Source organism: Pollachius pollachius (assembly GCF_949987615.1).
Source record: "Pollachius pollachius genome assembly, chromosome: 18".
NCBI lineage: Eukaryota > Metazoa > Chordata > Actinopteri > Gadiformes > Gadidae > Pollachius > Pollachius pollachius.
The window spans coordinates 19965623-19988122 of record NC_136951.1 but is presented as its reverse complement, the minus strand read 5'-3'; the positions used below and the strand labels follow the sequence as shown (position 1 = coordinate 19988122).

At 47.0% G+C, this 22500-nt stretch overlaps 2 protein-coding genes across 2 annotated transcripts in view; both read left to right on the top strand.

Moving 5' to 3' along the window:
- Positions 1-1112, top strand: part of sema3aa (sema domain, immunoglobulin domain (Ig), short basic domain, secreted, (semaphorin) 3Aa) — a 41464-nt gene extending 40352 nt beyond the window's left edge. The window contains exon 17 of the mRNA XM_079756224.1: positions 1-1112. This exon is cut by the window's left edge and continues 597 nt beyond it. Coding sequence (XP_079612350.1) covers positions 1-135 — 135 coding nt within the window. The 3' untranslated portion in view covers positions 136-1112.
- Positions 1113-11824: 10712 nt separating this feature from the next.
- pcloa (piccolo presynaptic cytomatrix protein a) overlaps positions 11825-22500 on the top strand; it is a gene marked incomplete at its 5' end in the record, with an annotated part of 54575 nt that continues 43899 nt past the window's right edge. Inside the window, 3 exons of the mRNA XM_079755559.1 lie at positions 11825-11988; positions 14773-15862; positions 17852-18793. Of these exons, the coding sequence (XP_079611685.1) occupies positions 11825-11988; positions 14773-15862; positions 17852-18793 (2196 nt within the window). The remainder of the gene's footprint in view (positions 11989-14772; positions 15863-17851; positions 18794-22500) is intronic.

Sequence of the window (22500 nt, the reverse complement as noted above, 5' to 3'; positions counted from 1 at the left end):
AACAAGGGGTCCCAGGCCGCTGGGGGCCCCCGGGCCGGGGCCCAGCACTCGGCCAAGTGGAGACGGATGCAGGAGAACAAGAAGGGACGCAACAGGAGAACGCACGAGCTGCAAAGACCCCCACGCAGCGTCTGAGCGCACACACACACACACACGCACACACCCGTACAGACGCACACAGACACACACACACACAGACAGACAGACACACAAAATATTCAACTCATACACACACCCACACACATATACACACACATATTAACACATGCTCACACAGACAGACTCACAGACTCAGATGCACATTTAGACACAAACAGCCACTCAAGGACAATGCAACACTTCCCAAATTCTCACACAAACGCACATACAGACAACAACCATTCAGCGAGTTCCCCGCGTGTGCCGTCGGATCTAACCTACAAAAGGAATCACATGTCATCATACGTACACTCACATAAAGAGAACCACACACATGCGCACACATGCGCACACATGCAAACACACGGTTCCCTGTGCAATGAATACTGAAGCGACGCAGGACTGAAAACAAAAGGGAGCAGGGACTGGAGAGCTCGTGATACTGCCCAGGAACCGGCCTCTGTGTCCTGGGGGAGAACTCTGTACATAAGCTACTCTGCTGGGACTACAGTGGGGCCAACGTTCCCTGGTAAAGGACCTGCCGGAGTGTTTTATAGAGGATATGATGGAGACACCCAAGCTCTGAACGCTGGGAGGTGAAGTGTGGAGAAGGCCTTAAACGAGGAGTGGCTGTATGTGTGTGTCAGTGTGTGTGTGTGTGTGTCCACTCACTGGAACCAGCTCTCTTTGACCCTGAGCATATGAATCAGAAGATTGGCTGCTATGAGAAGACTAGGCCAACAAAAAGCACACACACAAAGGCACAAAGAAACACACACACACACACACACACATTCACACACAAGCACATGGATCTGAATGAACTGTCTATGCGGGAGAAAGAAACTGGTATTTTCGAATTCTTTTCGGATGTGTTTGGGCAACAACAACATATTTTCAAAGAGGATACCGCAAACTGGGGTCCCGTTGTGAATCTGATTGGTCAGGAGCATTCTAGCGGTTGGGGGCGTGTTCATAAGGAGCTTTGGCTTGAGGTCAAAGGTCTAAAGAGGCTAAAGAGAAACAGAGTCTGGTTTATTTTGAGGGGGCAGCGATACGCACCAGTGACTCTCTGGGTGTTCTGGGAATGCCGGGACAGCACATCGGAAGCACGGCGCTCCCAAAGCTGGAATAGCAACGTGCATGTTGTCGTCGATCAATGTTTCCAATAAGCTAGTCTCCTCTGACACTTATTTTACCAAGTCATTACGTTTATTTTACCCTTTTTTTTTGTACGTCCTTTATTATATATATGAATATAAAATTGTTACATATTTTAAATTGTTTCATATTTCATTTCCAAACAATTGCAGCCATTTTGTACGAGCCGCGTCATAAAACACAATTCGTCACATCTCTCTCTCTCTCTCCTGTTCCCAAGGACTTTTAAAAGTGTTAAGTTATTTTTGATAAGTTCTTATTTTTTTTCTTGGGATTGAAAAAAAAAAAGCTGTGGATGGTTAAGTTTATGCTGAAGCTAAGTCAGATATAGACTTGTGTACATATATACAACAAGCCTAACTCTTTGTGTATGTACATATATATACAGTGCAAGGACATCACTTGTCTATTATTTATTGCCGATGGTTTTTGTGAAACGGTTACATTTATTTTTGATATTACGGTCATTTTTTTGGGGCTCATCCACATTGGAGAAAGAAACAGCGACACAAACGAGTGAGTCGACACTCGTTTGAGTGTCGACTCCCCCCCAACAAGACGACACGAACGTAGGGGACATTGAAACACGAGCACCGGGTATAAAACATTTGAACACATCTCTGCTTCTGGACTGTGACCCCCCCCCCCCCCCCCCCGAAAGAACGTAAAAGCACAACATTTAAGATTTTGTTCCATATTCCGTTTGTTGGTTAGTTTGTTTTTGTTTTTGTTTGCCTTAAAGCGAATGTGAGGTTGACGACGCACCTTGTTGACCTCTGTGGTGAGCGTGCCGTGTTTAGAGGTCGCTGCCCATGTTTAGAGGTCGCTGCCCCATGTTTAGAGGTCGCTGCCCCTGTTGGTCTCATAAGATGGCCGCCGGGAGTGATGTCACTTCACATTCCTTGTTTAGTTCCTTAACTCACCCAAATTCTAATCACTCAGTCATCAGCCATTCTATGTAAGATAATACAAATTTAAAAAAAAAGAAGAAAAAAAACCTTTAGCTGTGACTCTCTGTTTAAGAAATAGTGCAGAAAAACGTTGAAACTAGTCTGAGGAGAAGACGCATTATACTGCATGTGAATGCTACCTAGCTACAGCAAGTGCATCTTTTCTATCGTCTCTATTCGTGTTTTGTGTGACGAGGTGAAGCTCCCTGGAAACCAACCATGTAAATTAACCTTGGTCCTTTTTTTGTTCAGTACCAACACCACCAAAAAAACAAAAGCCAAAACTGTCTAGAAAAACCAACCTCCTTAACGGTTCTGCGGACGTGCCTCCGTGTCTGACATTACCCTGAAGAGAATACCATGTGTCGATGCAATAAACTACAACAGTAGACAGCGTCTCGAGCAGAACTCTGTAGTTGGATGTCCCAGCTTAACAATCGCCCTCCCTCTCTCTCTCTCTCTCTCTCTCTCTCTCTCTCTCTCTCTCTCTCTCTCTCTCTCTCTGTCACTCTCTCTGTCCCTCTGTCTCTCTCTCTTCCTCTTTAGTGGTTGTATAGAGGGAGAGAGAGGGAGAGAGAGAGGGAGGTCTCGGGCACAGTGCTGCTGTATAACAGTTCCTTCTGGCATGCATTCAGTTGTCTAAATAAACATCATTAAATCTACCGTTGTGTGCTTTCTTCATTGAGTTCACCCCGGTTGGATCTCCAAATTTGTTTGGCTGACGTCGTGTCTTGTATGTATACAAATGTACAAGAGAGAATATACAAATACAATGTAGAAGCAAAGGAATTCAATCCTATTGAATAATAACTTTATTTTGCAGGTCACTTACAAATAAAAATCTGTTTCTAATCATTTATTCATGATAACATGTGATAGTATATTTATACAATTCCCAAATGAGTGTACAGATAGGATAAAGCTGCTGATGGTAAGATTTGAGAATTGCAAACAGAGCAGAAGCAGAGAAGACCTCCCTTCCTGTGTTATTGAGAAGTGTTTCATCCACACACCTGTGGTGTCTTACGCTGTCTATGTGTGACTGATTGGCTGGCAAGATGGATTCCAGGGACCAATCAGGGTAGAGATGCACTGATTGGTGATTAATCAGCCGGGAGTGATCGCTAAAGAACATTTCACTCGCTTATAGCGGACGGCTGGCTTTGGTGTTTCTAACATGTTTCATGTTTCAATTTGTAGATCTTAAATCTTACCGACAGCATCTGTATGGTCATTATCAGCATGCTTAACTCGGTCCATAACTGATTCAACCAGGACAAGGGTAGTCTAGTTGTCAGCCAGCTGGTAACATCAAAATAAAGTAAACAGTTTAATGAAAATGGATTGACGGTTCAACTGTTTCCAATGGTATGAACCATGTTCTGTAAACCAACAGCATGATATCTCACCTTATAATGTTATAATTAAAGTTGTCATCAAGATGATGACCCAAATGGACGACAAAGCCAACAGCCAGAATATATACACTGTATGTCACTTTGGATAAAGTAATTTTAATTTAGCAGTGAACAAACTGCTGGGGCTGAATAAAGGGTGTAATGTCGATAATGTACCACAAGAGTTCATTGTTGCCTCATTCACCCCATTCACAAAAAAAAAAGTGTTATTTTGCACATATTTAAATTAATTTCAACCAGATTCAGAAGAGTGTGTTTATGCATGTTTGTGTGTTTGTGTTTGTTTGCATGCCTGCGTGTGTGCATAATTCGAAACTGGATAATGACACAATCACAATCATCTTTCTCGGTCTCAAGTGTCAGTAGTTTGTCTGTTGCCGTGGTTACGGTAATCTTATCTACTTCTCATTCAGCACAGTTCAGAACCTTAAACGTTTCGGCTCTGTTGCTTTAAGCAATCATTTCTACCATATGTATCAACCTGTATGTACCTATTTCATTGGCCAAGCTCAGATCAGAGCTTATATATATACATGGTCATTGGGCGGCCTGTGGCTCAAGTGGTGGAGCGGGTTGGCTGGTAACCGGAGGGTTGTTGGTTCGATCCTCCAACTGAGTGTCGATGCGTCGCTGAGCAAGACACCCTAACCTCTCAGCTGACTCCCCCGTCGGTGTGTGAACGTGTGCGTGAAAGGGTGAATGTGAGGCGATATTGTAAAGCGCTCTAAGCGGCCACTGGTTAGAAATGCGCAGTATGTCAGTCCCTCAAGAAAAATACGGCGATTTTTTGTGATTGTTGCGGCCAAAAATCCTTGATTATACGGCACGTTTTCTTAAAATATGCGATGAAATATGCGGCATATTTATGCAATTTTATGCGATTAAATTGCGGGAACTTGCGAAAAATGCATCTTTTCGATGACGTTCACGTCGCGTAATTACATCACTTCATAACGTTCCCATGGCAACACGGGGAAATGGCTGCTCTTGTGTGAAGTAAACGCAACATTTTTCAACTTTCTGCTAAGATATATGTGACTTTTTTGCAACGAAAATGCGGGGATTATGAAATCATGCAAGCCCCGCATAAATATGCGCTGAAAGTGCGGCATATTTGAAAAAATGCGGCCCCCGCATGAATATGCGGACTTTGGCTGATTATGCGTTGAATTATGCGATCGCATAATGGCGTTTTTCTGGAGGGACTGGTATGTATGCAGCCCATTTACTATAGTGGCGATGTTGTCACTACATGGGAGCAACATGCTCTGAGTTTGGTGTTTCCTGCTCTATTTTGTTCCTGTAAAGCTGTTGCTCCGTTAGCAACTTCATCCACTTAAAACTACTCCTGCCACGTTCCCGGCTCTTCTCTCAGTGACCAACACTTGACTAACGAGACACAGGGACGTTCCTGTGTTCCCTGTTGGTCCAATGTGTTTCTCCTGTATTGATCGCTAATACTGTTCACCCGCGTTCCACGTGTGTTTTTCGGTTCCTTTTGTTTCTGTCAACTGAATCAAGGCAAGACTTCTGTCTTTTGTGTGTCTGTTTGGTTACGTGCCGCGTGATGGGGATCTCTCCCTGTTCGAAGCCTTATAGTTACTTTATATAATTGTCCAACCATGTCAAGCAACATAAATGAACCACTAACCCACTTCTATGACCCATCTGCTATGACGTCAATACGTGTAGTAAGTCCAAGTCATATTATTTTCATGAAAACGATAAACGTTGATTAATTGCATTCAACTCCAATCAAATAATATAATCATCCCTTCATTTTTAATCAAGGGGTAATCAAGCGTTACAGTCTCAAACGAGCGTATGTTTCAATGGGATGCTGTGCAGTCATGTGCTGTGCTGAAGCCCAAAGGCTTTTATCAACTGCTTCCCCTGGAACACACACACACACCCATGCACGCAATCTGCATACTAATATCAGCATCATTGAGTGGCGTCTGAGTAAAAACACAGACACATTAGTGGATCTGTCCGGGTATATATCCCCGCACAGATCCGTTTATCCCGGGATCTGTACGGGGATAAACGCTGCCTGTGATAGGCGTCAACATAGACTCAGGATGCAGGGTGTCGTTGTGTAGCTCAGGGGGGGGGGGGGGGTGGGGGGGTGTCTGGGATAATCATTTTTGGGCTGACTGAATAATGCAAACTAGGCATATTTAGGCAGAGATGCATACATTCATACTTGCCTATTCATACATTCATGTGTTAATTAATTCACAGACACACGCACATGCACACGCACACACAATACCTGTACTCACCACTAGCCGGCTTGGCTTGGCTGTGTGTGTGTGTGTGTGTGTGTGTGCGTGTGTCTGTCTGTGTGTGTGTGTGTGAAAGTGAATGAGCGCCATAGAGGGTTTGTGTGTGTGTTAAAGAGAATGAGTTGTGTTACTGTGTTTTGTAAAAAGCTGGCATCATGAGTCACCCTGTGAGTTCCCGTACACGAGTCAGCTAGAAACATCTGCAAGACTCCGCCCGCTTGACCGCAACAGCAGTGTGTGTGTGTGTGTGTGTGTGTCACGATTCCATAGAGTATGTCCCCCCGCAACGCTTGACGTGCGCCGTGCCCGTGAGCAGACCCAAAGCATTGTGGGAAATGGAGTCCTTGGGCAAGGAGACGAGGGTGGAGGAGATCTAGGTCAACGACTACAGGACAACAGCCAATCACACAGCAGCTCCACTCTCTCTCTCTGTCTCTGTGTGCTCTTATGTATTGGCCTACACACACACACACACACACACACACACACACACACACACACACACACACACACACACTTTCCTTACCTCATTATATCTTCATGTATTTTTCCCATCATCATTTCTTGCCTGTGCAAAATGCAGGCAAGACCTGTAAAACATATCTACTGTCCAGTTTTACTGCTTATTTTGCTGCTGTGCAGTAAGCGCCCTGTAAAACATATGAATATACATGAAGACACAAGGCTATCTGCCCGTACATACCATTGAGCTGGCTCAATGCACACTCACCTAGAAATTTGAATTGACTGTGGACTGTATGTTGGAGGTTGCATATGCACTACAGTGGAGTGGAGAGATCATAACTCATGTGTAATCTCTATGACTTTTCTCCACTGACCTTTTCAAATTAAAATATCTAAAAGTTCAGGCCCTTATAAATAATGGATTCAAAACTTTAAGACAGAATCAGAATTGAACTAACTGGATTTAACGTACGAGTCTTAGTTGTGCTCTACTGCAGTTGTATACAGAAAGCTTCTGGCTGGTAGACGACCAAAAATAGATATCTAAATAGATAAATAAATACAATTAAATATACAAACAACACAAATGATAATATGCAATGATATGAAATATAAAATAAAATTGGTAAAATCTTCAAGTCATCGTATTCAGTATATGGTGAAGGTGTGTGTGTCTCTCTGTCTCTCTCTACAGACAGAGGGTTTAGCTGAGTTTACCTCCAGCTGGAGGTCTGAGTTCCCCGGGGATTGGTGAAGGAAAAGTGTGAAGACACCTTCTCTGCGACACAGGCTGGTCCTCCTCACACAAAGGGATAAACACACACACACACACACACACCAAAATATAATACCAATTATATTTTTTATATTTTCATCTTGAATATTTAGTCCATTATAGTCTAAACAGTTTAAATAATGTTCTTTAAGATATTTCGCTTAATGTTAGGACTGTGTGTGTGTGGGTGTGTGTGTGTGTGTGTTTGTGTGTGTTCGCGGTTGATCTCTGAATCATCAACGGCAAGCTTAGTTAATCACCATCAGGCCACCGCCCCCTCCTTCCTCCAAGACGATAATATCACCACCTGGGATTCACCTCCTTGACAACAGGCGTAGGTGGTTGCTAGGGACTCTTGAACGGTGTGTCCGTCCAAATGCGATGTGTATTTCAGGCCTGAAGCACAAGGTGAGAATGTCATGCTGCCATTCCACCCAATAGGAAACGAGGGCGGAGACAGGGAGGGAAGAGGAGGATCATGGGAAGTGTAGTCCATCACATTGTTTATGGTCCAGAATCATTCAACTGGGACCCTTTGACCGTGTATATAACCCTAACTATAACCCTAACCCTACCTATATTGACTCTTTTAATGTAATTGGAACTACAAGAACCAAGTGGGGTGTGTAAGGGAATGGATTGGTAGGGGCTGAGGGGATACTGATGCCCAAATTTGGTCGCTGTCGACATTGGTGTTGATCTTCATTAAGCATCTTGGCTCTGCACCCACTTTTACCTCCTTAAAGTTTGTATCCACTAAGTTGATCGGCCCATGGGTATAAGCTGCTTGGTATACATGTACCTTAGAGATTGGTGGCAAGACAATGACCGGGAAATCCCCTTAACTTGTAGACTAACAGGCCAATGAACTGCTCGCCCTTCAGCTTGTCCTGCTAAACAGTTTGCCTTTGCCCATTTCCAAACGGGTCCATTGCCTGAAAGGGATAGCTCTGAGCTTAGACCGGGAGGGTGTATAATAAGGTTGTGGTTTGCTGACTTTTTGCAGGGCCGAACAGAAGGAGAGAGCAAGGTTAAATCAATCGACCCCCTTATCTGCTACACTGCTTGAGTCACAAGGAAGTGGTGCTTGATTCAGGGGGAAACCATGCTTCAAATATCTGTAGCATCCATGGTACAAAAGGATGCGAAAGTCTGTAGAGAATGTAGGGCACAATGACTATGATTATGTTACTTATTCAGCATTTTGTCAACTCATTTTCTTTTCATTTATAAAACTGTCTGAAGCCAATAAATCTATCTGTCATGTTTCGGCTGGGTAATGTGTATTTGTTTATTTGTGTTTTTGCCAGCTTGTGAATGTCGATTTTTGGATACATAATGGAGGGTCATATAGTTTTATCAAATTCTTTAGGTTATTGTGCTGAAAATGTGCCGTCTCTCCTATTTCATTATTTGATGTTATGAGAAGAATGCAGTCTAAGCCTTGATTTACTTCCTCAGCAATTCTTTGTTTAAACCTATTAGCAACAAACTCTGTCGGTGGTAAAAGTGTATTGTTTGTGATATGTTTATATATGTATATGCCAGTCCTGTGAACTTGTTTTTGACCAACAGTCATGACAGCCTTTTTAGGAGCCAGAACTTCAGAGAATGCGTGTGTGTGCATGTGTGTGTGCGTGTGTGTGTGCGTGTGTGTGTGTGTGTGTGTGTGTTTGAAGAGAACAGCTTATACTGGGGCAGTGTGATTGGCTCGTCTCATGGAGAAAAGAGGATTATTAAAACCTTGAGGGTGTGTGCGCGTGTGTGTGCATGTGTATATTGTTCATGTTTGTGTCAGCCTGTGTGAATATGTTTGTGTAAGAATGTGTATGTACATTGCACGTGTGTGTGCTTGTACATGCAAACACATGTAACTGAATACGTCTGTGTGTGTGTGTGTGTGTGTACACAGATGAAGGCCAATTTGAAGATAGGATTGAGACCCACTGTGCCTTTAAAAGTATTTATAGTGCGCGGCGTCTCGCTTGTCAGTGGTCAGAAGGAGTCGGCATTAAGCGTGGAATTAGCCGCGTGCCCGCCCACTAATGGGCTCAGTCCTAATGTACCAGAAATTAATCATCCTTCTCAGGTCAGGGACGTCCTGCTCGTGCCTTTACCTTCCGGAACCCTCCGAGTAGTCCTCGTTCCTACAGGTGTGCCGTACCAGCAGGTAGAGTGAAGGTATGTACCTGCGGCTTCTCTCTCTGAACTTTGTTTGCAGAGAAGTTAATGAGGATGACTTGTAATAAGAGGAATTGTGTGCGGGGTACGATTGCGGAGCAGTGTCTTCCTAGCAGACTGCAAGGTGCCTTCTGTATGGGTCCGTTATTTGTTTGCATCTTTAAAGGTGACTTGAAGTGGAGGAGTGTAAAGCAACTGCTGTATATTTTGCTGTGTTGGCCAATAGTTTCCTAAAGTGTTACGTGTTGTTTTGTATACTTGTTTCTGTAACATGGAAGATAAGCTGTGGGAGGTTGGAACCGTCGCTATAGCGCTGCAAACTATTCAAATTTAATGAACAGCGTGCAGTGGGTGAGATCTGGTTACCAGCGTCGAATTACATTTTAAACAGGCCAGCGCCACTCCCACACACACACACACACACACACAACCATCAGACACTTTGTTATTGCACTGAACACACGGACGCACAAATCATTTGTCATGAAGAACTGGCAACAGTGATATCTAATAAAATAACAGGAGAGACTGATGGTGGCTCAGAGAGATTCATTATGATAGAGTACATGTCTGGCTGTTAGCTAAACTGCATATTGAACATAGAGGTTGGCGCTCACTGATGCTGTAACAGGGTCTCTCTGGAGTCTAGACCAGGCCAGCCAGGACAGGTGGCATAATACACACTGAGGGTAATGGATGATGACCCATCTGATGCTGTGTGACCAGTTTAATTAGTAGTGTGTGTGTGTGTGTGTGGTTGTGTGCTGTTGCATGTGTTCTTGAGCGTGCACGTGTGCCTGTGAATCCACACCTCTGTGCGTCTTGTAATGTTGCTGCATGATTTAAGGCTTTAATGTGTGCGCACACACACACACACACACACACACTTCCTTTAGCAGCAATATCACCTGGAGTGGAGAGGAATTGAACATTTGGCTGGTACAAGGTGGTTGGCAAGGGTTGTACAAGGTGGTCGTTTCGTCACTAGTTTAAAAGTGTTTAGGGTCTTGTTCGAGAACATCTCGATAGTAGAGGCTATATTTATGCCTAATGAATATTACTGTGCGGCTGAATAGCCTATATGCCGACAGAATATTACGGTATCAGAACGATGAGATGAGATAAGGGCTGAATATATGGTCTCTGTCTTGTGAATATGCCATATAAATGAAATGTGAGAATATTTCATCTATTATGTTAAAACTGTGTGAGTGATGGGATGTGGTGTGGAATAAAGTATTGCAGGTCTGATCTAGTGCGTAAAGATCGAGATCTGACCGGTGACCGGTATTTCCACGCGACGTTTGCTAAAACTCCAGTCCCCTAATATTTATGTGCAACACTAAATAAACAATACAATCCTACCCTTATTTTTTATATCTTAAATGTATTCAAAGAGGAGTTTGCCCACTTCATTTCAACTACAGGGATTCGCAGCTTGATGATAAATTTAGTATGCGTGAATAATTTTAGTTTTCTCCTTTCTGAACTGCAGCTCCGTGAGTTTCTCCACAGGGGGGGCTCTTCTCATGCACCTCTGGCAGGCAAGGAGAGCAGAGCGCTGGGTACAGAGGGAACACATCTGGCCCCGGGGCTCCACAGTAAATGAGCGTTAGCTGTCATATTGCAGCACGTCTCTCTGATGCGCTGGAGAGACAACACTACACCCATGCATTACGTTCAGAGACATGGCATACGCGCGGCACAGTGAATAAATATAGACTGAGATTGTCAGCCTTTTCATATGATATAATAATGAGGGATGGTGCAATATTGTTCCAAAACAAACCTGAGAAGCGCACGCGCGCACACACACACACACACACACACACACGTGTAGCTTGCATAGTGACTTCATTTCCAACGTGCCCAAGACTTGCTTCCTCAGATATTTACTAAATATGCCAGTAAATGTCAGTTCATTGTAGACCTACAGCTCTGAGAGGCAACCACCTTTTTTTTTCAAGACGCTTCTTTCAAATGGTGATAAAATAAAAGACCATTTGGGTTTTCATTATCCACTTCCTCCTCTGATTAGCACACCTTTGCACAACGAAAACAATCAGTTTTCGGTTAGATTGTCTCTTTAAAAACATCCACTCCTTCGGCGATGTCTTCTAATCACCTGTCAGACTGTGGACATGCGCGTTAGGGAGGAGCATCGAGGTGGTGTTGTAGAACCCAGACCCCCTCACGGAAACCGCCGTTTACAACAGCTGCTGCTGCTGCTGCTGCAGAGATGCACGACACGCAAGACGCCGAACGCGAGGGAAATACACTACGGACGCGAAAGGATGTAAAGACGGTGAAATCAAATCTACGATGATTGAATAAAACCAAGCAGGCGACAGCCTCGTTTTCTTCGTCGGACGGCGCTTCGATCAGAATACCCACAAGATAACAGCGGATTGATCCAGGCGGGGGGGTCGGGGGCGGGAGGGGTCGACCATGGGAAACGAAGCGAGCCTCGAAGGAGGCGAGGGGGGCCTTTCTGGACTACCGGCGGGGCTCGCACCTGACGGCAAGGGAGGCTTCGTGCGGGTTCCCGGCGGGGAGGCGGCGGACCTTAGCCAGCTGAGCGAGGAGGACAGGAAGCAGCTCGTCGCGGCCATGTCAAGGGCGCGAACAAGGCAGGGCTGCTTTTTTCCAAAACATTATAAACGCAACCTTAAAAAATGTCTCCACCACTTCCGCCAGTAGGCTCTACCGCGCTGCGTTATCGAGTGGTGTCACTGCGGGTAAAGGGTCGTGTGTTCCGGCTGAAGCAGCACATAGAGAGAGAGAGTTCACGCCCATTTACAATCGTTTGCTTCTTCACAGTTTATTCTTATCATTGACGTTATCGGGGGGCTGTTAACGTCTGTGATGTGCAGGCATCCGGGAGCACCGTGCCTGTGGCCGCCACCGGGGATAAGTTCTGATTAGCCCCCTTTGGAGTCTCCTCGTCGGAGCATCCATCGACAAAATGGGGCTCGCGTGTTTCTGTGTTAATTCTGCATTCTAAACACATCATGGCCAGAGATGTGTGTTTATTTGCAGTCAAGCCGACAATGTCATCGCCTCAACGCCCAGAGTTGTTATTGGCTAATCATTTTGTACCTACCTAACACTTGTGAGGCTCTGGGAGAGACACACCTCCACAAGCGTTTGTGTGAAATCATCGAAATGCCTGCTGGGTAAAAAGGACCAGCCTCCTCTCCCAGTCTGCTGTTGGTTTATTTTCTCTCTTCCTACTGGAGAGGCGCGTCAGCAGCAGCGTCTCCAAACAAACATGCCACCGACCGTCGTTCGCGTTGCCCTCCTATAGCTGCTGGCCAATATTGGCACTGGGTTTAGATTCCTTAAATTGCGGTCTGTTGTAGAACAGGATGAGGAGGTGGTGGTCGTCGTGAACTTGAATTGAAAAGGCTTTTCCTTCTATGTTCTCTCACGCCGACCGTCGCAATCGGAAATTACTAAACGGGTGGTCGATGCCAAGCCGGAAAACACAGTGGGCGATTGCTTATCTGCCTCAATTTGGTTGAATTGTTGCGTGATGTCCTGACTAGAATGTGGGAGGGGGAAATAAATAGATAACTATAAATAGAACTTCTGGTAAAAAAATACCTCTCTTTCAATGGTAGGCTATGGTTAAAGCCTTTTTGCTTTATTGAGTTGCCAAATGAGGCAAAACGTCTCCATGTATCTGTGACGCTGTCCAAGGTGCTGAAATCCACAGCTGACATATTGTGTGTGCGTGTGGTGGAGGCAGAGGCGCGGAGTGTAGACATCCCTACTCCCAACGTAACACCAGCCCAACGGCTCTTTGTAGATTATTGAAGTGGTAGCCTCCTTACATTTTGTTCATCCGCACAAACAGCGTAGTACAAGATTCTCATCACAACCCTTCTTCATTAGGCCTACTGCTGCTTTCCATTGACTGATGGAGTGTCCCAGCCGTGCTGCTAATGCTATTGATCGGCTAACAGTAGTGTGTCTGCAGGTTGAGTTCTGGTGCCTTGCTGCCTCGAGCTAACGAAAGACTCCCCGGCTCGCCCGACGGACGTGTCCGTCAAAAATGATCTGTGTCTCTCTTCAAATACCTCTCACTCTCTTGTCAGTTCCGTTCAGCGGCCAAGTGAGCGGGGCCTTTTATATTTAGTGCTGAGTGTAAGTAATAAAGAGTTCACAGAGTGTTGAGTGAGCATCTTGTTGCATTAGGGCGATGACGCAGAGGCAACAGGTCTCTGCTTTAGTGGCGGTGATAGACATGGGCAGCCCCCCAAAGTGCAACACAGCCCATCTTAAGACGATGGATAGAGAATGGCGTGATGGCAGTGTAAGGATGGTCTCTGTTAGCATACAGGAGAATAACTGTTAGACGCTATCAAACCTTCAGGGGATCGACCAAGTACATTGATTCAGAGTTGCCTCTTTGCGTATCGAAGCGAGAAACACAATTGTACGATATGTATGAATTTTAACTTTGTGTCTTGTTTTTTTTAACCATTATTGAACCATTCATATAATGTCTAGAAAATGTTGTGATGTAACTCATCAACGTAAAGCCGGTGTGGCCATTTGAAGATGGAGGCAGGGGAGCCAGTGACTCATACTGCAAATCCAGACTGGACTAAATAATTCAAGAGGAGAGGTTATTTATGACTTGCCCCTTGTGACATGTTAGTTTTTCAAGATTATAGTTAAGAAAAACTCTGTATATATAACCAGCGTGTTTGCCAAATCTTCTATGGGTGACTCACACACACACACACACACACACACACACACACACACACACACACACACACACACACACACACACCATGGTAGTTTATGGTGGTCCAAAACTCTCCAAGTCCTGAACGGAGTTCCCAAAAGGTTGGAACCCTAAGGTTCACCTGCAGGCATCCTAACCTGTGTCTCCGCTCACTAATGATGTCTCTTAAGTCACTGCGAGTTACTTTGATTAAAAGTGTCTGTAGATGTGATGTAGATGTGATTTAGATGATGCAGATGTAGATGTAGATGTGATGTAGATGTGATTTAGGTGATGTAGATTTAGATGATGTAGATGTGATGTAGATGTGATTTAGGTGATGTAGATTTATATGATGTAGATGTGATGTAGATGTGATTTAGATGTAGATGTGATGTAGATGATATAGTTGATTTAGATTGGATGTAGATGTACATGTAGCTGTGATGTAGGTGATGTGATGTCGATGATGTAGGTGTGATGTGATGTAGAAGATGTAGACGTAGCTGTGATGTAGATGATGTAGATTTAGATGTACATGTAGCTGTGATGTAGATGATGTAGGTGTAGATGTTAAGTAGACGGGGGCATTATAAAAACCCAAGCCGCAGTCCTCCAGACTTACCGTTGTCCTTCTCCCTCTCCATCCTCTCCCCAGACCTCCGGAAGCGGATGCCCAGCGGCGTTCCCAGCAGGTAGGCTCCGGGGCGTCCAGGGGCCCCACAGGGCTGAGCAAGAGCCGGACGGTCGACGCCTTCGGCCAGGGCCCCGTCGGCAGGGCGCCTCCGGGACGCAGCCCCTCCTCCCTCAGCCTCCTCGAGTCCCGATTCCGGCAGGAGGCCAAAGAGCCGGAGACCCCCAAGACCTCCGGCATGTTCGGCTCGGGCTTCCTGAGCGGGGCCAACCCCCTCAGCGCCATGACGTCCTCCGTGTCCTCCTCCATGTCCTCCATGGGCGACGCCGTCAGCATCCCCAAGTTCGGCCTGTTCGGGGACGAGGAGGAGGCGGCGGAGGCGGCGGCCGCGCCAGGGGCCAAACAGGGGGGGAAACCACCGGGGAAGGGCCCTCAGCAGAGCCCCGGGCCCCGGGGGCCACAGCAGGGAGGAGCTCCCAAACAGGGTCAGGGGCCCCCTGGACAACAGGGGCCGAAGCAAGGGCCCCCGGGACCCCAGCAGGGAGGCCCCCCGAAACAGGCTCAGGGGCCCCCGGGGCCACAGGGGCCAAAGCAAGGGCAAGGACCCCCGGGACCACAGGGGCCAAAACAAGGGCCCCCAGGACCCCAGCAGGGAGGCCCTCCGAAACAGGGTCAGGGTCCCCCGGGACAGCAGGGGCCGAAGCCAGGACAAGGGCCCCCGGGACAACAGGGGCCAAAGCAAGGGCAAGGGCCCCCGGGACAGCAGCAGGGGCCCCCGGGACAACAGGGGCCCAGGCAAGGGCAAGGGCCCCCAGGACAGGGACCACCCGGTCAGGGCCAAAAACCGGGGGCCCCGGAGCAGCAGAAGTCTGGCCCTCCTTCACAAGGACCCGGGAAGCCCGGGGCCCAGCAGCAAGGGCCGGGTGCGAAGCCAGGGGAGCCGGCCAAGGCTGGGGGGCCCCCAGGGCCGGGAAAGCCTGGCGGGGGGCTCTGTGTTCTCTGTAAGACCACCCAGCTGAACGTCGGCTCTCAGGACCCCCCCAACTACTGCAGCTGCACGGTGTGTAAAAGCCAGGTCTGCAACCTCTGCGGCTTCAGCCCTCCGGACTCTGGGGTGAGTTTAAGAGCTTTCCCTGGCTTGGGTTTAGCCCATTTCCCTCTTTTGTTTTGTGCATCGATTTTATTTTAAATAGGCTGCTCTTGCAACACTTTGTGGTCACACTTGGCTATTTTATTATCTTTTTATTAAGGTATTGTATTCAACATAAATTCACAACTCCTTCTTTTGAACACTGATAGTGTGAATACTAACGTGACTCAAGCAAGCATATGACGGGCCGTTTTTGTGAACCGGAAAAGAAATGAAAGAACCGAAAACGTTTCTCTCTAACAAGATTCCCCAGTGTGATTAAATATGTGGTTGAAAATAGATGGCATCTCTTTAATGTCTTCCCTCCACTGAAAGAGACGGGTTAAAGGCAGAGGCCACTTCTCCCCGAGGGAAAACATTTGGATCAACTATGTTTATATGATCAGATAAGAGCAAGCTAGCACTTCATTAAAGGCAAATAAATAAAACATGTTATTTAAGTAGAAAAGTGAATGTCATGTTGTGGATGACACAGTAGTGCTAGACTTCAACCCAATGGACATCCACACATTTTTTAAAAGTAAGATACATGATTTTGCTTAAAATCAATATTGTGCTTACAATTGCCCTCCATAGATCAAACACTTGCTATTAGATTCCCTACCTGTTATTGGGCAGTTCAGGGGACGAGGTCACTTCATTTCAAATATCTGGGGAACCCCCCCTCGCCTAAATATTTAATTTAGCAAGTTGAGACAGCGAACGCCTGAAAAGCAATATAGCCCCGCCCCTCCATGAAAGAGAAAGTGTCCTGTTTGGAATGTCGTTCAGAGTCATGCAAAGAGAACATTAGAGTTAAGTCTCTAAAGTAATCTATAAATTCTGAGGTGATATTGATTTAAACAATACAACATGAGTTTAAATATATTCCCATCACTTCATCTTCAACCTCTACAATGTGTTAACACCAACCATGGTCCTTAAGATCCTGCATGGGGTGTCCAGTATATCAGCAGATAGTGATCAAGCGGTCAACATTGGCTTAATGACTGAGTCACTGTACACACCGGACCCCTGTTGTATTGGGCTGCAGTAACAGGTGGTCAGATAAACCGTCTTCAAGCTGTGTTGGTAACAGAGTTAGAATGCAGGATAGGCCGTCACATTAGTTGGGCTTAATCTGTTCTAAAATATTGCCTAAGTGAAAAATTAAAAATCTGTAGTCGTGCACAGTAAAATTTTCATTGCAGAATCCAGTCAGTTGCAATTGAAGGTATTTTCAGGCTTTAGTGAGAGTGTCCATTAAAACAAATAAAGTAAGCCATAAATGAACGATGCATTCCTTTTTAGTTGGAACAATATTCAATTTACATGAGCTTTGTTTGTTTCTGAATAATTAGTCTTATTTAGCAATTACAAAATATTAAATCCTTCTTAGAGAAATTGAAATCATGTGGAAAAAGGCTTCCACATAAATTGAAGCTGATGGATTAATAGACTTCCTACGTTTTGAATTGAATGAATTAGCCTCTAATCAACAATTAGTGGCTAATGCAAGTCATTACGCCTTTACAAATGGTTTACGGTTGCTCATCAACCTGCCTTTTAAATAATTTTATGTGCGGAATGTGCAACAAGAACAACAAATTTTTCCAAATGCTTGCTACCGTTCGCTTGAAATCAGTTAAAGATATTAACTTTGACCCTATAAAAGCCACAATAGAAATGCAAGTGTTGAATATTTGTCGATGAACTTCATTTTCGTTAAAAACGTAATCAAAACAAATTCACTCATTTTAAATGTGTACATGTGCAGATGTGTAAGTAGCTTGTGACGACTGAGGCTCATGGGAAATGTAGTCCCTATTCCTGGCTTCACTCCAGCGCGATCTCCCCTCGCCTGGGGGCTTCTAATATTAGCGCTAGCATGGCATCGGTGCTTACCCCCGCATCCGAGCGTGGTTCTGCCCCCCCCAGCCGGAGGTACTAGCCCCTTCTGTTTCCCCCGCGCAGGGGAAGGAGTGGCTGTGTCTCAACTGCCAGATGCAGCGCGCCATGGACGGCATGGACCCCCCGGGTATGACCAAGGGCTCGGCCCCCCCCTCACCCCAGCGCCAGTCGCCTGGCAAGCCGGGCAAGCTGCTGATCCGACAGCAGAGCACCAGCGACCCGGGGCAGAAGTCCCCGGGCCTCAGCTCCCCGGGGCCCCGGTCCCCGGCGTCCTCCGCGGCCGGGTCGCCCAAGATGGACCCCAAGACGGGGCGCCCCCTTCAGCCCAGGGGCAGCCCCCAGCCGTCCCCGGCCAGGGCCAAGCAGGAGTCCAGCTTCTTCGGGGGCTTCGGGGGCATCAGCCTGGGAGGCCTGACCGACTCGGTCAAGCCCCCGGCGGCCGCGGCCCAGGCGACGGAGTCCGTGACGGGGAAGCTGTTCGGCGGTTTGGGGGGCCTCGTGGAGTCGGCGAAGCCCCAAGCCCCCGCCAAGCAGGACTCTGCCAAGCCCCCGACGACCTCGCGCTCTCAGATGTTCGGCTTCGGCTCGTCCATCCTGAGCTCCGCCTCCAACCTGGTCGGCGGCGGCGAGGGCGGCAAGGCGGCCGAGTCGCCCCCGGAGTCCCCCGTGGACTCGGACCTGGGGTCGCCCCCGGAGTCGCCCTTCTCCGCCGCCGGCTCCCCGCCCGATTCGGACTCCGCTCCGGACACGCCGCCCGCCGCCTCCAAGAGACCCCGCTCCCCCTTCACAGAGGTCGGTGGGGAGGTCACCCCCGCGGAACCGGAGGCTCCAGAGGCCACAGCAGCTCCGCCCTCCGCGCCGCCCGCCGCCCGGGAACACTGCCCTCTGTGCAAGGCGGAGATGAATGTAGGATCCAGCGAGCCGCCCGACTACAGTCACTGCTCCGAGTGCAAGAAGACCGTGTGTAACCTGTGTGGCTTCAACACCCCTTCTCAGCAGGGAGAGGTGAGGCACCGGTAGTATACACCTACACACACGCAGCCAATACCTCCTCTTTGAAGGGCCGCGCTCATCATAACGTCGTTAGTCGGATCACGCGCTGGAACGAACCGGGTTGGCCATGCGCGCTGAGATGTTTCCCCAACGCATTGCACGGCCACCATGTAATTTATGCGTTCTATCCTATATAAATAGACCACAGAGCTCCCCTGGATGGGCTCCTGAAATAGGTCATCAGTGAGATACCATCAGCCACCAGCAATAGATTTCACCAGATGGAAGCAGTTCTGCATTAACGGCATTCGTTGCAGCAGTCGTATCGAGCCTCCTCAGAACCGCTCCTAGACAATCTTACATTCCTGAAATATCCCATCACTCGACCTCCACACTCAAGCTGTGCAGGCCAGTGAAGGGCCCGGGTGTCTGCCTGTCATGCGTGAACCTGTGTGTTTGTGTGGTTGCGTTTAATGGACCCCTCATCATTGAGGAGCACTTCAAACAATTGACATTTGACTTTATAATGTAACACAGTGTGTGGGAGAGTTTATGATTATCTGTGTGTGTGTTTGCGTCCGTGTGTATGTAAGGGTGTGTGTGTGTTTGTCTGCGTGTGTCTGAGAGTGAATGTGTGTGTGTGTATGTATATTGGTGCATGTGTATGGGTGGGTGCGCAACTGCGCATGCGTGCCTGCATGCATCCACAGCCCCAGGTCTCTGAGTGAGCTGCTATGCACACTATGACAGCCCCGGACCACAGCACAGTGACCTGGAAACCACACACTATCGGCCGGCCTGTCCCGGGAACGTCCCAATGCTGCCACAGCGCAGCGCAGAGCCTTGCAGCATCACAACAGTGCATGCAGCGAAACGCCAAACCCAACAGATGGCGTTGTGTGTAGCTTCAGCAGAATACACGGACCACGCAGAGCTCACGGTTCAGTGGGCTTTAAGCAAACACACACCAGGCTCATTGGTATGTGTTAGATCCTTGAAGTGACATGGATAAGGTCTGAATTGGGCGGTGCTTCTCAAATGCTCTGTAACTGCCAAGCAAGGGGTCGTAATGGGAAAATTACAATCAATTTTTAGTGTCATTTTTAAAGTCATTTCTAGGAGAATAAACCGTAGGAGAAAGCTCCGTGCACGATACCATTGTTTAGCGTTGCGCTTTCAGCTATGAGCTAGCGAGGGCGCTTTACCCTTCACGTGTTTAACGAGGCTCATTGTTTGTTGGATGTTCGCTTCAAATAGCGCTGGGAGAAATCCCTGTCGGTCTATTTCTGGCAGCCTGAGAAGTTCTGAAGATTAAAGGCTGTTCAGTTTTCCCCTCACATGGGAGGAACTTGGATGCTAACGCTCAGCACTAAGCTAGCCCTTCTGGTGATATCTAGAGAACTGTTGTTCTTAATTAAGATAATTTATTGCTAGCTAACTATAAGGTGTCGGCCTTCTGTCGTGTACGTTTAAAGTTATTTTTAACCGTGTTTTTTGGGTCCATTAGGAATGAATATTATGGTCCCAAATGGAAGAGAATTATGTTGAGTTTGAGACGTATACACTTATTTCCGGAAATCTATGGATTTTGTAAACCGGACAGCAGCAATGATGTTCTTCTACGGAGACATTCAGTAACATGATTCAGGCGTCTCAATGCTTGATGGGTCCGGTCATGTGGATCTTTATCCTATATAACCTATATCATTTGTTTCGAGGGAAAGCATGACCAATTTTGCCCCCCCCCCCCCCCCCCCCGTCCATAGAAGCTGTGAGGGGGTGTGTGGGCAAAGTGCGCAGACTGTGCAGCCGAGGTTAACGTGCACGGCCACACTTTGCGCATGCATGAGCATGTACAAGAACTACCCCCCTCCACTTGTGTCAAAAGCCCACCATTATCCTGACCTTACACACCGTGTGTGTGTGTGTGTGTGTGTGTGTGTGTGCGTGCACGTGTGCCCGTGTGTGTAAGTAACAGCTAAAGCTGTAATCTGTTCTTCCTAAAAGGATTTAAAAGGCAACAGGAGGCCTGTAATTGTTTTAGTGGCCTGATCCCAGGTATTAATGTTGATTTCTTTTTTTCTGACCTTCCTTCCTTCGGATATATTGCTAATCTCCATCACTCAATGTGTCATGTCTAACATGATATGTTCACTTGTAATATCACATTTCATATGCACTGGGTGTGGTTGTGGTTCCTGTTAGAGCTGCAGGAATAAGTAAATAACAAATAAATGGACTAAGTCCAAACCACAAATGGACTAACTCCAAAGACACAAAAAGAACCACCGACTTGGTCTTTTGGAAGGAATATAGCTAAACCTAGTCAGGTATATGAATCAGTTGAAAAGCATACGATACGCTACATTAAACAGGCTGACACAAAATAATATGAATGGATCGGCTGAATCAACATATAACACTTACCCATCGTCCATCATTCCCATGATGAACGGTTTTAAAATAGCGCAATACATTTGTTTTTGAAATTTCTGTATTCAACTTAAGCTTTACCTAGGTAAATGGTTGACCTAGGTAAATAGTTCAGTGCAGAATGGCGGTTCCCCCTATCAACCAATGGGAAACATGAATGAGGAGTGTCCTCCAAGGCGCAGGGGTTTACCCATCTAGACACCGTGGTTAGGGAGGGGCGTGGCCTGGAACGCCGCCTGCTACCTGCACCTTGTGGGCGCATCCTGTGAGGGCGTGCTGTTCAATGGGTTCTGGATGAGTGTGTGTGTGTGTGTGTGTGTGTGTGTGTGTGTGTGTGTGTGTGTGTGTGTGTGTGTGTGTGTGTGTGTGTGTGTGTGTGTGTGTGTGTGTGTGTGTGTGTGTGTGTGTGTGTGTGTTATTAGACGAGCGTCCTCTTTGACATGCTGGCGCCTGCTGCACTAGTGTCTCCTGCAAACAGCTTGGCTGGTTCCCCTTGCTGCTGGGACTGATGGTCTTTGTTAGTGTGTGTGTGTGTGTATGTGTGTGTGTGTGTGCCTGTTTGTCTCTGTGGGTGCGCACCTTTCCCCAGTGCATGTGTGCGTGTGCGCTTGTAAGCTCTGTCTCATCTTCACCAGACTGCTCTCGTCTCGCTGGAGAAGCGTTACGTAACGTAGGAAGAGCAACCATCATGCAACGACCCACACATCCGAACCGAGACCCGAGTGCAACATACCTACGTCCTGTGGGTCGCACACGCCCACACGCACACAACACACTAATGCACACCCATGCCAAATCAATCGCATGTTTATGAATCTCTGGGACTGAGTTACTACCCACCACAGGCTAAATTTACATATTTTGGAGGAGGACTGATGCATAAAAGGCGGCCTGCTTGTCATTAAGGGCCGTTTATTGACTGGTTCATGCTCCTGCATATCATGGTGGTCTTCCAAATGGGCTCAGTTTGGCTTTCATGCCGACCTACACTGCTGCTTGATACATTAAGGGTGATTTATTTAGGAGTGAAATAGTCTGCGTGAAGTTCTTAAGACTTGCATATGAGTGACTGTGTGCGTTTGAAGACGCACCACTTGCCGTTGCGTAGATTCCTTCCTACCTTCATTGTTATTCAGCCTACTCTGCCACCCACACTGTAGTGTCCTCAGCCCAGCAGAGGAGAAAGATACCACACACACACACACACACACACACACACACACACACACACACACACACACACACACACACACACACACACACACACACACACACACACACACACA